The 14,523-nt window shown below is 54.6% G+C and overlaps 1 protein-coding gene across 8 annotated transcripts in view; it reads right to left on the bottom strand.

The window, feature by feature from the left end:
- GAS7 (growth arrest specific 7) overlaps positions 1-14,523 on the bottom strand; it is a 214,286-nt gene that overhangs the window by 35,743 nt on the left and 164,020 nt on the right. For all 8 annotated transcript variants that reach the window (XM_042966368.1, XM_042966365.1, XM_007085954.3 and 5 more), the window contains exons 4-5: positions 11,575-11,660; positions 3,004-3,057 (exon numbers count right to left, since the gene is read on the bottom strand). In XM_042966368.1, the coding sequence (XP_042822302.1) occupies positions 3,004-3,057; positions 11,575-11,660 (140 nt within the window). The remainder of the gene's footprint in view (positions 1-3,003; positions 3,058-11,574; positions 11,661-14,523) is intronic.

A 14,523-nucleotide genomic window follows, 5' to 3' on the forward strand; every position in this document is an offset into this window, starting at 1 on the left:
TCCCACCCTCGCTCCTCCTGAAATCACCATCCTCGACCTGCAGCATCTTTAAGCTGACACCAACCCTGTTTTCTCCAACCCTCAGATAAATGGAGTAAGCCCCTCCCCTCCCTGCTGAGCACAGGTTCGACCCGCGCCCGGGGCCCCGATGCGGGGGGTCCCTGAGCGCATCACCCTTGGCCCCCAGTCCCGGCCCCATGCGGAGGCTGTGCTGGAGGGCAGAGGCCACGGTCCCTCACCCACCTATCTGGGCAGCTGGCTCTGACTGTGCTTCTGGAGGGAGGCTGATCTGGGAGGGCGTGGAAGGAGGAAAGTCAGAGCCGAGGTCTGCGGGAGCAGAGAAGAAGCAACCCGGAGGGTTCACCTCCCGCCCTCGGGCTCCCACCCAGGGTTCCAGGGCGCCCGCCGGGTCACATCAGGAAGCGGAGGCTGAGGACCACAGGAGTCCCCAGAACCTTCCTTCCAGGACGGGAGTGTGGCTGTGTAATTGTCATCTTCTCTGGAATCGTCTAGATTCTGACACATCGTGTTTGTGCCCAGGGCTGCGAGCTGCCCTTAGTGCTTGTCATTCCTCATCAAGCAATCCGGTCCACAGCTGGCCCTGCCCAAAGCGTGCTCCGGGCCACCAGTGGGAGGGGGAGGCTGGAATCTCAGAATGGAGTTCAATCCTGGCTCCGCAGCCCCCACGAAGACGCAGACCCGGACCAGGACCCGGACGCACGACCCTTTGCTGCCCAGCAAGCATCCGGGTGAATCTCTCTAAGCGTCTGCTCCGTGGGATCTGCACCCCGACAGGGTGACAGGGTGGGAGACTGCTCACCCCGTCGTCCCCACTCACCAGGAGGGGTTTCCTGCACCCCGGGAGCTGGGCCATACCCCTTGCCCCCACCCCGTCCCAGTGGCCCTATGGGGTCTCCTCCCTGGAAAACCATGAGCTCTGGAGGATCAGAGCCCAGAGGAAGGGCTGGGGACGGGGCAGGGAGGGAGCGAGTGCTGTAGGGACAGGGTAGAGGGGAGGCACACAGGCCTTCACCCATCTGGACACCTGGGGGCACGCAGCCGGCAGACCCAGCCCCAAGACCGGGGAGCTGCTCTGCACCCTCTGGCCAATCCCTCCCATCCTCAGGTTCTCCAGCAAAAACTGGCAGACTCCGGCTGGGGTCCCAGACCAACCAGGTCGTAGGTCCAGGAATCCTTCGAGGAACCCCGCGTTTTAAGTAAGCTCCCCGGAGGCTGTGGCGGCCGACTGCACTTTGCAGGCTAGCTCAGAGAGGCACCGATGTAGGTCAGTGGAAGGAGGAGGGAAGACACGGGGATGGGAGGGCCGGTGAACAAGGTGTGCTGGAGAGGAGACCCTGGGGCGAGGCCCAGGGCGCTCAGAGGATGCCCCAAGCTCCGGCTCAAAGGCTCAAAGGCTCAAAGGCTCAAAGGCAAGGCACAGCAGGTGGGTGACGGGGGCCCCACCCTGGGGCCTGAGACTGTCTCCCCCTTCCCGGCAACTGCTTTCCGCTTTCCATTTCTGCTTCGGACTTTTCTTCTACAATTCCCACATACGCTCCCCGCCTTCTTCTTCCTCTTTCCCCGTTTCAGGGAACTTTAGGGGCTTCTGCCTTGCTCTGGGGCAGTTGATGGCACCCTAAAGTGGCAGGAAGATGCCCTCAGGAGGTCTGCCCTGGACTCAGGCCCCGCTCTCAGGAGGTGACAGCACAGGTCTCGAATCCTGATGCTTCCCAGCCGGGAGAGGTATATGGCTGTGTGCCTCAGTTTCCTCATCTGTAAACCGGGTCGAGAAGGCGACTGGACACAGAGCACTGACTACAAGCTCTGTTCTAAGTGCTTTCTGTGTACAGACTCATTTAGTCCGCACACGATCCCCAAGGCACAGACACCCACCATCTCCCCATTGTACAGACGTGGACACTGAGACCCAAAGGGGCAGAGACACTTGTCCCGGGCTGCCGTGCAGCTCGCAGGTGCTGTAACGGACCCTCTGGCTTCAGACCCCTTGTTCACAACACTGGTTCTGTCCCCTCCCCCTCACACGGTGAGCGGAGAGGGAAATGAGCCGCTCGGAACACTACTGGTGCATAATAAGTGCACACCAAAGTGGCAGGGACTGCTGCTCCTGGTGTCGTTGTGCATGCAAACCTCTCTTTCCTCCAAAGCAGGATTTGCAGCCTCCACCAGCCAGGGGAGGCATACCCACTGTCGGGGTCATCTCCGTGGGGGTGGTCAGAACGGCTCAGAGCTGCCTGTGCCAGACGGAGCCCGGGAGAGCAGGTCCCCGTTCCCGGCTCCGGGGCCCCTGTGTCCAAACAGCAAACCCAGGACCACACTTCTCACGTCTCCAAGCCCTTGGCTGTCTGAGCAGCCGGACGATGCATCTGCCCCCAACATGCGGCTGGTGTGTGTGTGTGTGTGTGTGTGTGTGTGTGTGTGTGTGTGTGTGTAGAGGGGTGCCCTCCTCAGCCTGCACGTGGGAGCTTGGCGGGCTTCTGCAAGAGCCCCAGGAGGCGGTCTGGCCACCCCAGGCAGGAGCCGCCTGCTCCCGTCAGGAACTCTATTCTTAGGGTGCTTTCTCTTGTTTTTTAACTTTGGTACCTTCTAGAAGTCACCCTGCATGAAAGCAAGCCCCAGTGGGTGTAATTTACATGTCATGTCGCTTAGGCGGAGTATGGCCCACCCCCCTTCCAACCACCCCCCACCCCCACCCACCACGGCTTCTGCATCGATCCCACCATGCCTGCACTCGGTCGGTCATCCTCGGTCATCCGGAGGGAAATCAACAGAAGGGTCGGGGTGGAGGGCGGGGGTGGGGGGCGGGGTGGAGGGCAGGGGGCGTTTCGGCTACATCCAAGCTCTGGAACTCCCCAGTTTCCAGCCTGGGCTTCCGCTCAGCTCAGCGGTCCACATTGCCATGGCAACCACCCAGCATGGCAGCAAGCCCCAGAGCTCGCCCAACCTGCCCAACCTGGGAGCAGCACCCAGCGGGGAGTCACTTACCGTGATGGTGTTCTCCTTGCTCTGCTTTTTGCCTGGTGACGAGGATCCCAGGTTCTGGGGAGAGAGGCAAGAAACATCATCAAAGCTGTTCTCCATCCTGGACGTTTGCGCTTTCTGTTCGGGCTCCCCGAAGGCAGGGGGGATGAGTGGAGGCCCCTTGCTGGGGAAGTTGGTGGGGGGGGGGGCGGATGCTCAAGCTGCCATTAACCCTTAAGTCACCATGTTCTGGAAGAGGGCAGGCAGGGGTGGCCCGGACCCCACACTGCTCCGGGGGCCCCCCCTGCTTTGAAGGCAAACAGGAGGAAGCCTCCCGCACAGCTCCAAACCAGGTCTCCCTCCTCTTCTCCCAGTTCCTGATTCGGGCAGTTAACCCCTCAGCTGCCCTCTGCTGGCAGACCGGTCCGCCTGCTGCCTGAACCCGCAGAAGCCACCCGAGAACAGAGAGTTAAAGCAGGCCACCACCTCCATGACTTCTTATTCCGAATCCCCAGGGTCCGACATGTCCAATCCTCAAGCCGCGGAACGTGCATGGCTGGCGGGGTGAGGGGGGGCGGGCTCGGCCACCTCCGTGACGTGGGAGGGAGGCAGAAGGGATTTCTCGGCAGAGGCGAGTTGAGGCTCTTATTCATTCAGGCTCTGGATTGCCTTTTTATGTTTTCCTGTTGCCTGCAAGCAAACTAGGGTCCCAAATGCCTCCGTCCCCAGGTCCTCAACATCTTGCCCCGGTCCTAGGATGGTCCTGGTGCAGAAAATTAAGGATTCCTAAGCTGAAAACACTACATGGGTCACAGGAGCCTAAAGGGGGCAGGTCGATCCTGGGTCGTCACTGCCCCACAATCAGCAGTTACGTTAACGAGTCAACAGGGTCCCAGACTGTCCTGAGCCACACGGTGCGTGGGGTACACGCATGACGTGGGACCCACGGCCTTCTTTCTCTAGTGAAACTTAAGGACATGGTTGTTGACATTTCCTAGAAAAGGCTCAGAGAGAGAGGTCCCTCCATCCAGCCTCAGGGAACCAGCAGCCCCCCATCCCGGGCCAGCAAAGCCCGGACCACCGGCAAGGATGAGCATCGGTGGGGTGGGGAGGGGCAGGGGTAGGGGTCAGTGCTGCCTCAGGATCTCAGCTGCTCACCACACAAAACAGGGAGCTTGACTGAGTCCCTGTTTGTGGTTCCCTCATTCCTTTACTCCCGTCCAGATCGACCTGGGCTGGTAAGGGAAGTCCGTTAATGGAAGCGGATGCCCTCTGACCGTCCAGCTAAAAGAACTCTATAGATCGGTCATGTCCCAGGCGAGGAAATAAACTCAGTAGTCTGGACACCCTGCCAAGCCACGGGCCTTCTCTGAGCCTCGATTTCACCCGTTGCTATCGACGGTCCACAAGCTTTGGAGGGCATCAGAATTAACAGGCATTGGCCCCAAATTGGGTCCTGGCCGCACCCCCCGGAGCTGAGCCGGCAGCAATCAGGTGGGCCAGCGCCTCTGAAGCAGAGTCCGGGGGCCTCCCTTGGGGACACACTGATCTACGTGGTGTCATTCACCCAGGCTCCCTTACTATGGCAGCCGCACCGGCTCAAGCGTGTGACCAACCACAGCTTCCACCAGAGCAACGACGCACGACCTCCCCCGAATCGTCTCGAGCTATCAGTGGTCGCCCAGGGCATGTGCCCAAATTGGGAGGAAGACCGAGGCCACGTGGCTGGAGCTCGAGTGCCACTATCCTGTGGCAGGTGTGGGGGTCTCTCGCAGGTTCATCCACGCAGAGGCACTGGCCAAACAAATCCATGCCGGGGAGGGGAAAGGGGAAGGGGACACTCCAGCATGGATTCTCCCCACCCTCGACACACATTGCCACCACGCTCCGAGCTCTCGCCCACCAGGATGTCAGCTAATGCACTAGCAACCAGTCTCCGTATCGATGCTGACGACGGGGACGAGGGGGGGAACTCTCAGAAGGAGGAAGACACCAGCCTAGGCATCAGACATACTCAAACCTGCGTAATCCTCCCAGACTCCGCGAATTCAGAGGCACCGCCTCCATTGCACAGATGGGGATACTGAGGCTTGCGGAAACGAACTCATTTGTCTAGGGTCACAAGGCAAGTGAAACTGGAGCCTGCGGCGGAATCTCGCTTTTCTCGATATTCTGCCGGCTCCCCACTTTTGAGACCAGGGACAATCTCTTGTTTTCCAGGTGGCTCCACAGGGGTCAAGAAAGATCATCATCCACAGTCACTGACCTGGGGACCACCGTGTCCAAGGCTCTGTGGAATGGAGCCGGACACAGAGGTGGCCCTCCTCCCTGTAACTGGGGCCAGGACAGGAGTGCAAGTAATGGCATTGACGATGGGGGGGAGGGGTCCTCTGCCCCCCCCTTCCCCGCCCTCTCTGCCCTCCTGGATGCTCAGAATCAGCCAGGGCTGAGCAGGGTGACGCCCAGCCCTTCCAGGCAGCTCAGGCTCTGTCCTTGCTGCCAGTGGTCTGTGCCTACTGTCCCAACATCACCTACATACACATGCATCATATACACGCACTATATATACATACGTGTACACACATCCACACATCACACACATCCACACACACACCTGTAGCACTTCACAAAAGGGCCCGGAAGGAATTACACCTCCATCACAGAGAGAACACCTACTAGCCAGAAGCTGGCTTCTAAATACTATTCCATACTAAAAGGAAACGAGTCCCTTGGAGAAATGGCTCATTCCAGATGCCAGACAGATCTGGCACATTCAATTGTTCTGGGAGGTAAGAAACAGGGCAAAGAACAATGTGGTCTCACCAAAGGACCCAGGCGCCAGCAGAGAGAGGGTCCAACAAGCCAAATTTGGGACAATTTGGGCATGACCGAAAACGAGTAACTTAAAAGGCAGCAAAGGGGGCGGGGGGTGTATGCGGTATTTCTTTATGGAAGAATGCCCCTAAAAATGGTTAAGGAATCAGAAAATTACCACTTGCAAACCCCAAAGTCAAAACGGATCCAGGCCACAGTCACCAAGGATGCTGAAGCACTGAGGAACAGTATCACCCTTACCGTCCCCCCACCCCCAGATTACTGGCTAATCAGAAAGGGAAAATGCGCCCTTGCAAAGGGGCCATCGCATCAACCGGGAGCTCAAACTCAGCATCGCTGGAGGGGTGCTAACCTGAGAAGCCCCAGGAGGTAGAAATCTTTGCCAAAACTGCTAACCCTGAATCTAAGCAGAAGAAAAGAAATAGATAATGCATCAGGGTCACTCTGCAACTGACCTGGGCTCTTCCCACAAACAGCCACCGTGGGGCAAGACAGAAAGAACAAATGTGTGGGGAAAATACAGTCTAGATTAAAAGGAGCTAAAGCCATAGATGAGATAAAATGGTAAGCCCACAGGATGGGATACTACGTGGCCCCGGGGAAAGGAACACAGTGTCACTCCGTTTGCAACATTCGCAGACCTTGAAACATTGTTGTAAGTGAAAGAAGCCAGACACACGGAGGCCCTGCATGGTGCCGTTTCACTTCTATGAAATGTCCAGAAGAAAGAGGCTCACCTACGGAGACAGGCAGAAAGCAGATTAGTGGGTGCCCAAGACTTTTGGGGATTCTTTCCAGGGTGATCAAAGTGCTCTAAAATGGAGTGTTACTGATGGTCGTGCAACACTGTACGTTGTAAATGACTGGATGAATTACATCTCCGGAGAGAGAGGAACGGAGTAAAAAGATACACCAACCAATGTATCCACCTGTAAAAGTGGAATGGACTTTAGACTCGGGATGTTGCCAGTGTCCATAATAAAAGTTTATTTATTTATTTATTTTTAAATTTTATTTATTTTGAGAGAGAGATCAGGGGAGGGGCAGAGAGAGACAGACAGACAGAGAATCCCAAGCACGCTCAGTGCCCGCGAACCGCGAGATCATGACCTGAGCCGAAATCAAGGGACGGATGCTTAACCGACTGAGCCACCCAGGCACTCCAGTAAAAGTTTGTTTGTTTTTAAATGTGCTTTGCCTAGGATTCTGGAAAGTTTCTCTCCTTTTTTAAGAGTCCCTCCCCAGCCTGGTTTCCTCCTCTCTGGCTCAGGCCACTCTGCTGTTACCGTGCGGTGAGGCCCCACAAGGGTGGTCACCCACAAAGGTAGAGCTGGGTGGACTGCATTGTACATTCACAACTGCCGAGCAAACCCAGGCTTTGCATGTCTTCTGACCCTGTCTGCCAGCCCTACCTCCTCGGCAGGCGGGATCCAGAATGAAGCCTCTCGATGGCTTCCCTGTACCGTCAGAATAAAACCCAAGCCCCTCACAGTAGACCTGTGCAGACTCGGCCGGCCCCACCTTCCGCCCTCCTGACACCTGCTGAGCCTGTAAACCACAGCCCCACTCGGCCGCTGTGGATTCTCTGAAACCACTGCCCTCCTTCCCCTTCCGGCTATCCACATGTGCTGTTCCCTCCACCTGGAAGGCTGTTCTCACCACCACCCTGTGCCAGGCTAAACCCTCACTCATCTGTCTAGTCCTAGCTTACGCACCTTTTCCTACAAAGCCCATCACTGACCGCCACCGGCCGGGTCCCAGGGACACACACTTCCCTCCAGCCCGTACCACTGCTGACACGAAACACTTGTTTATCTCGTGCCTTCTCCAGCAAGGCAGGGGCCGGGCTATGTGCCTGCGAGTCAATGCCTGGCCAAGGAGGAGACACTCAATGCAACATGTGTTGCTGGGCTCAAGGGAAGCCCCACCGGGTAGAGGAGTCTACCTCAAACTCCCTTCTCCGGTGGGACCCTTCAGTTTCCAAGCCTTTGGTCCCAGCCCCTGTCTCCTCTCCTGGGTCTTCCTGGGGGATGCTCATGGGAAGCCAGAACAACTTTGGCCACCAAAGGGCCTGGGCTCCAGGGGCAGATCCCTTGTGTGACCCCCACCCCACCTGCACAGGGATCTGAGAGGGAGCCCATCACAGGCGGGCAGGCAGGGGACAGACCAGGATGTGCTTCCAACAAAGGCCAGTAAGACTATCAGCCTCTGACACCCCAGCCTCGCAATCAGGTGGACCCCATTTATCCAATACCCCGGCAGCCCACCCCAAGGCTGCAGGCTGGAAAACTTCCACTAGGTGGCACCAGGCCACCACCACCTGTGCCCGGCCATCTGGTCTCCCAGGACTTGGGGAGGACCAGACAGGCACCCAGCCTGCATCAGTCCTGTCCACGACGGGGGCACGGTGGGGGACACATTCCTGGTGGCCCGGGAAGATCAGGTATGTACTCCCCACCCCCAACATTTTAATCTCCCTGATTAGCCTGCTTAAGGAGGAGCAGAGAACAGAAAAAAAAAAAAAAAAAAAGAAAGAAAGAAAAAAAACCCATAAAGGGCTTTGAGCAAACCCTGGGCAAGCTGCTTGGCCCAGCCCCCTACCCTGTATCTCCACCGGCCATGTGTTTCTTTGCTCATTCATTCACTCTCCAGGTATTACAAAGTCCTAATTGCTGTTCATTATAATTCACAGGGATAGCGTGAGTAATACTTTGCATGTCAAAGAGCGCCCTGTTTACTTTGGGGATAGCTTGCTGGCTCTGTAAACAATAAAACTCATCCTCTTTCTGTGATTGGCCCCAAGCACCTTTGTGGGAAACCAGCGCCTTCCAGAATCCTTCCACTGCCTAAAAAAAAAAACCCAACATGCTACATTCCAGTCGTGGGAAGCGGTGAACCACTGCGTATTTGCTCTCTCCACACGCACTGTGTTATTTATTTTTGTTACTTAAAGACATTTTTTTTTTTAACATTTTTGAGGGTGGGAGGGCGGAGGGGCAGAGAGAGCGGGACAGAGAGAATCCCAAGCGCTCTGTGCGGTCAGTGCAGAGCCCTCCACGGGACTCGATCTCACGAACCATGAGATCATGACCCGAGCCAAAATGGAGTCAGACGCTTAACCGACTGAGCCACCCAGGCGCCCCTATTTTTGTTACTCTGATGACACATCAACGCTCAACGTTACCATCCAAAAAGAATATACACTCAATTTCCACCTGCCCCTCAGCAGTCACGGCCTGTCCAGGCCTGGGTCTCCAGAGCTGGCCTGCTCTGCGTCCCCAGGGACCAGAACCTTGTCTCTACCACTGCTCACTGTGTCTGCCTTCCATTAAAGTAAAACGTACTCATTCCAGGCAATGCGAAAAATACTGCAAAGCGCAGAGAAAACAAAAAGTACCTTAGGCCAAGGTTTCTCAACCTCAATACCATGTGTGTTTTCTAACTGGACAATTCTTTTTCTTTTCTTTTTTTTTAACTTTATTTATTTATTTCGAGAGACAGCATGTGTGTGCAAGCGGGGGAGGGGCAGAGAGAGAGGGAGAGAGTGAATCCCAAGCAGGCTCCAGGCTCCGAGCTGTCGGCACGGAGCTCGGACTTGTGAGTGCGAGATCATGACCGGAGCTGAAGTTGGACGCTTAACCGACAGACACCCAGGGGCCCCTTTAAAAAAAAATTTTTTTTTAGTATTTATTTTTGAGAGGTGCGCGTGCTTCCCCCCCTCCCCAAACTATCATGTTCTCTCTGCATTTCCCTGAATCATTATATATTCTTCAGAAAACGGCTTTCTCGTGTCTGCATGATATATAGCAGGCTGGTTGGATATTCAGTGCCAAAATCCATTTTACCCGTCCCGTGTTGTTAGATAGTTAGGTTGGGCCCAACACGGGTAGTGCCGTAAATGATGCTTCGCACATAAATCAGAATCCCTGGATGTGTTCCGAGCACAGAGACTGGAGGGGGAAATTCCTGGGTCAAAAGTCAGCTTCTGAGATGGTCATATCCATATACGTTAAAAAACAAAAAGGTTTAGTAGTAACGTCACTGTATTTGGGGGTGGGGGGTACTATGTTCTATCAGAGAAAAAAGCAAGAATGACGGGGCGGGGGGGGGGGGATGTTGCCAATATTCTTCTTGACGTACCCAAGCCAACACCAGCTTTTTCCGTTCTGTTACAGCAGAGAAGGACCTAGGCTGACGTCTTCAGAAATCACCATGCAGGCGGGCGGTAAAAGTCAGGTTCGTCCCACATAGATTGGCAGGGGCAGTTTGGGGGCTCAGCAGAAAACACACAGTGCCAGGGCTGGGAGGGACGTGTGCCATGAGCAGGGGAGCAAAGCGGTTACATTCGCATGCTGTGTCCTATCGTCTGTGCCCGGGTCCTCGTGGCTGAAGGCGCGGTCCCCTGACCTACATCATCAGCATCATCCGGGGACTGGTTGGAAACACAGAACCTCAGGGTCCCTCCTAGACCTTCTGAATCAGAATCTATATTTTTAAAAATGTTTATTCATTTTTGAGAGAGAGAGAGAGAGAGAGAGCCGGGGAGAGGCAGAGAGAGAGAGGGAGACACAGAATCCGAAGCAGGCTCCGAGACATCAGCACAGAGCCCGAAGCGGGGCTCGAACCCACGAACCACGAGATCATGACCTGAGCCGAAGTCGACTGAGCCACCCAGGCGCCCCAGAACCTACATTTTTAACAAGAGGCCTGGGTGATGAGGAAGTCCATCAAAAGGGGAGAAGCCTTGGCCCACAGGGACGTCCGATTTCTTTCCCAGAGCGTTAGCGGAATTAACCTGGGCCCGACAGAACAAAGTTTCCAAAAACGAACACTCTTGTCTGTGTGACTGCCAAGTGTCACAGCTTGGCTGAGCTCAGCAACAGATCACAAGGCCTTGCTCTGAAGGGCACATGGCACCTGCTGTTGGGGATAAGCAGCCATGGTCACCCCGCATAGCAGCCAACATAAGTATCACCATTGCTATCTTCACCCCTGGGGCCTGGCAGAGGAGCGCCTGGAAAGGACTGGTGGACCCTGGGGCCTTCACTCAGAACATCTTCTGGATAGAACCTACGGACAGACTAGAACATGCTGATCCTTCGTTCCTCGGACACAGCTTAACGCAAACTAGGAGCACCCCGGGGCTCGGCGTCAGAGTCCGGTCTGATCACTTGGTAACCGTGTGAACCTGCCTGAGTCACCTGAGCGGTCTAAGACTCCGTGGCCTCACCTGTGACACGGGAAAGGTACAGATGTGTATCTGCACAAGTGCCAACAGATGTGGTGATGGAGAAGCCAGGATGGGAATCTTAAGCCTTTCCCCCATGTCCTCCCACCCTACTGTGGTCTCTGTGCTAGATTATTAAGTATGAGAACAAATTTCACATGGGGGTGGGGAGAGGGTGCACAGAAGAAGGGAAATCGCCCGGCCCCATCCATACTCGCAAAGCGATGGAAAGCTAGACTCTACGTAACAGGAATCCAAACGGCAGGATGGAACCCTGTGCCCTACGATCCACCAAAATCACCCCCCGCCCCCCCAGCCGCCTGCAAGTCCTAGAGAAAACCAGCAAGGCACAATCACCCGCTTTCCTCCAATCATGGCACGTGGGAACGACTCAGATACACCAACCGTTTTCTACACCAACCAGACCTGCACTGCCGTCCCCCGGACCCCCAGGACGCACCGTCTTGACGACAGCCCCCTGGCCCTGCATGACTGACCCCCCCCCCACTACCTCCCGTCACAGGACCCCTTACCTGGGAATCACCGGTGGATTTTCGGACACTCATGTGGGCAGTCTCGGGAGGGTGCGCTGGGGTCCCTGCCGCGTGGTATCCATTCACTGCGGGAGAGAAACACGGCTCAGAAGCTGCACTGGCCACAGGCGGGCAACACCGGCTGCCTGTAACCACAGCCCCTTCTCCTGCCTGGCTCTGAGACGTCTCGCACGGCTGGGACCATCTCTCGGGATCTTATCGGTATTCACGGAGCCAGAAAAGGCTGGCACGCATCTCTCTAATCCCCAGCACCCAATGGCGGAACTCCTGGGGGAACCACGTTTCTTCCTGAACCAGAGAGGAACGTGCTGAAATGGGAGGTGGGGTCACGAGAGTCTAACAGCCGTCACCGAAAGTGCCACATCAGTTGCGGCCACTGGTGCCCGTCAAGGGTCCAGCCTCTTTCCACAGTCAGGTGGCCCGTCCACTACCTGCCTGCGGTTCGTGGTTACGTGGAGCTTACTGAGCTCGGTGAGCCTCAGTTTCTGGATCTGGAAAATGGGGACAATTCTCCCCAATCTCCAAACCTACCCTGTTGGCATGAAAATCACACAAGACACGGGCCGCCTGGGTGGCTCAGTCGGTTAGGTGGCCGACTTCGGCTCAGGTCATGATCTCGCGGTTCGTGGGTTCGAGCCCCACGTGGGGCTCCGGGCTGACAGCTCGGAGCCTGGAGCCTGCTTCCGATTCTGTGTCTCCCTCTTTCTCTGCCCCTCCCCCGCTCGTGCTCTGTCTCTCTCTCTCTCTCAAAAATGAATAAACATTTTCAAAATAGTTTTTAAAAAAGAAAATCAAATGAGACAGTATTTGCCAAAAGGAGCTGTGAGTTATGGAGGAACTTATGAAAAGGAGAGAGGGATATAGATGGAGAGACAGCAGGTCACTGCTTTCCTGTTCCCGAATCCAGTCACCCTGAACCCCAAGCCTGTGTGACCTCTGGAGACCAGAGAAGCGTGCCTCCCTTATGCCCTGGGCTTGGAACAACATATCCACCATGCGGGTCGAACCAAAGACCTACAACGTGGGGTCCAACACGTGCTTCTTATGGAGAGAGCCCTGGAATGTGGCCAGAAGCAAGAGAGAGACTGGCTGAAAGCCACTGACACCTACTGATTTGCTGGAAGCAAGCAATGGGGTGATGGAGGCTGCCCCCAAGCAGGACCTTTTCACGCTGGGGGATGCCTCCCATTCTCTACCATTTGCAGTAAGAAACAAACAAACAAATCCATAAGCCCCTGCGACCAGAAACACAGACCACTGGGCAGACCCCCGTGGGCAGCTAGGCTTCTCTCTGATCTGCAGGGTGGTCTGATCCCCTGGAAGAATGCTGGGCACAGACACAGGAAGGCTCCCGAAAACTGGGCACGGAGGTGGCCCCCAGGGAGGTGGCTTGGGGAAGTAAGAAACAAATTAACCTGCTGGGCCAGCCACAGTCCTGGTCTGCACACATGCCCTTCAGCAGGTAGTTACATGCTGATGCTATCCATGAGTCCCCAGCTTAAGGGGGTGGGCTTCCAAGAGCATCGGAGGGTGCTGGGGGGGCGTCGAGGAGAATCCACTCGAGTTGGCATAAGCCATGCCAAGAAGGGCCCTACCCTGATAAGTATAACCCACGATGAAGGCATAACATTTGAGAACTATTACTTATCAAACAGCACAGGACTGAAATGGATAAAACTCACGTGGTGCGGCATCTAAAGACAACAGGGGAAAACTGGACCGCTTTCCGTATGCAGCTGAGCAGGGGGCAAAAGTGAGGCTATCCCAGCAATTTAATCAACTAGATATTAAACATCATGCGCTACAAAGAAAGGCACCGTCTTTTGCCAACAAGCCACAGAAACTTAAAAAAAAAATGATTTGGGCATATTTAAGCCACAAATAAAGTGTCAGTAAATTGCAAAAGGCATAAAGAACGTTGACCACATTCTTTGACCAGAAAGCAGTAAAAGAAGATAATAGCAAAAGAACAAATATCAAATTCCCCATCCCTCCAACTCCCAAACACTTGGAAATTTAAGTAAATGCCTTCCAGGGTCGCCTGGGGGGCTCAGTCAGTTAAGCATCTGACTTCAGCTCAGGTCATGATCTCATGGTTTGTGGGTTCGAGCCCCGCATCGGGCTCTGTGCCGACAGCTCGGAGACTGGAGCCTGCCTCAGAGTCTCTCTCTCTCTTTCTCTGCCTTTTTCCTGCTCATGCTTTTTCTCAAAAATAAAATAAACATTAAAAAAATAAAAAAATAATAATTTAGAAAAGATTTTAAAAGCCAGTAAAATTAACCAAAGGAAAACATGAGGAGGGGGTGTAAATACAGCAACAGAAATGAATTGGTTAGGAAGCAGGATGACATTCACAACTCAGGCAAGTTCTCTTTGTGTGCGCCTGGGGGAGGAACCACAGCAATAAAAAAGCAGGTCAGCCCATCTAATTTGAGACAGAGAGAGAGCACGAATGCTGAGAAGGTGGAATTAGAAAGAACATATAAGCAGATCTCCTAAGAGATTTTTTTATAAATACAAGAGCATATGATTTGTAATTATGTGCTAATAAATACACGACCTTCCGTAAGACCCAAATGATTAAAAATGGCTTCAAAGGACCCTAGAAACACCAAAATGAGTAAAACTTTTGAAAAATGACCTCCCTCCAAAAGGCACTGGACCCAGATGGTTTTACGGGCAAATGCATTCAAACGCTCGACAAAGAAAATCCTAGAAAAAACCGCACCTGGCTTTAGGAACATGGGGCAAATTTCCCAGTTTATTGCACAAAGCCAGCATTACCCTGACCCTAAAACAACAGAAGAACTGAGCCACAGTTCAGTTTGACTACACACACGAAATATGTATACTCTTACCTGAGCAGGTCTTAGCCTGGAAGCAGTCACCACCTCTGACGATGTTGGGTCCCTACAGGGGGCCTCCTGG

The sequence above is a fragment of the Panthera tigris genome, chromosome E1 (genome assembly GCF_018350195.1).
Source record: "Panthera tigris isolate Pti1 chromosome E1, P.tigris_Pti1_mat1.1, whole genome shotgun sequence".
Lineage (NCBI taxonomy): Eukaryota > Metazoa > Chordata > Mammalia > Carnivora > Felidae > Panthera > Panthera tigris.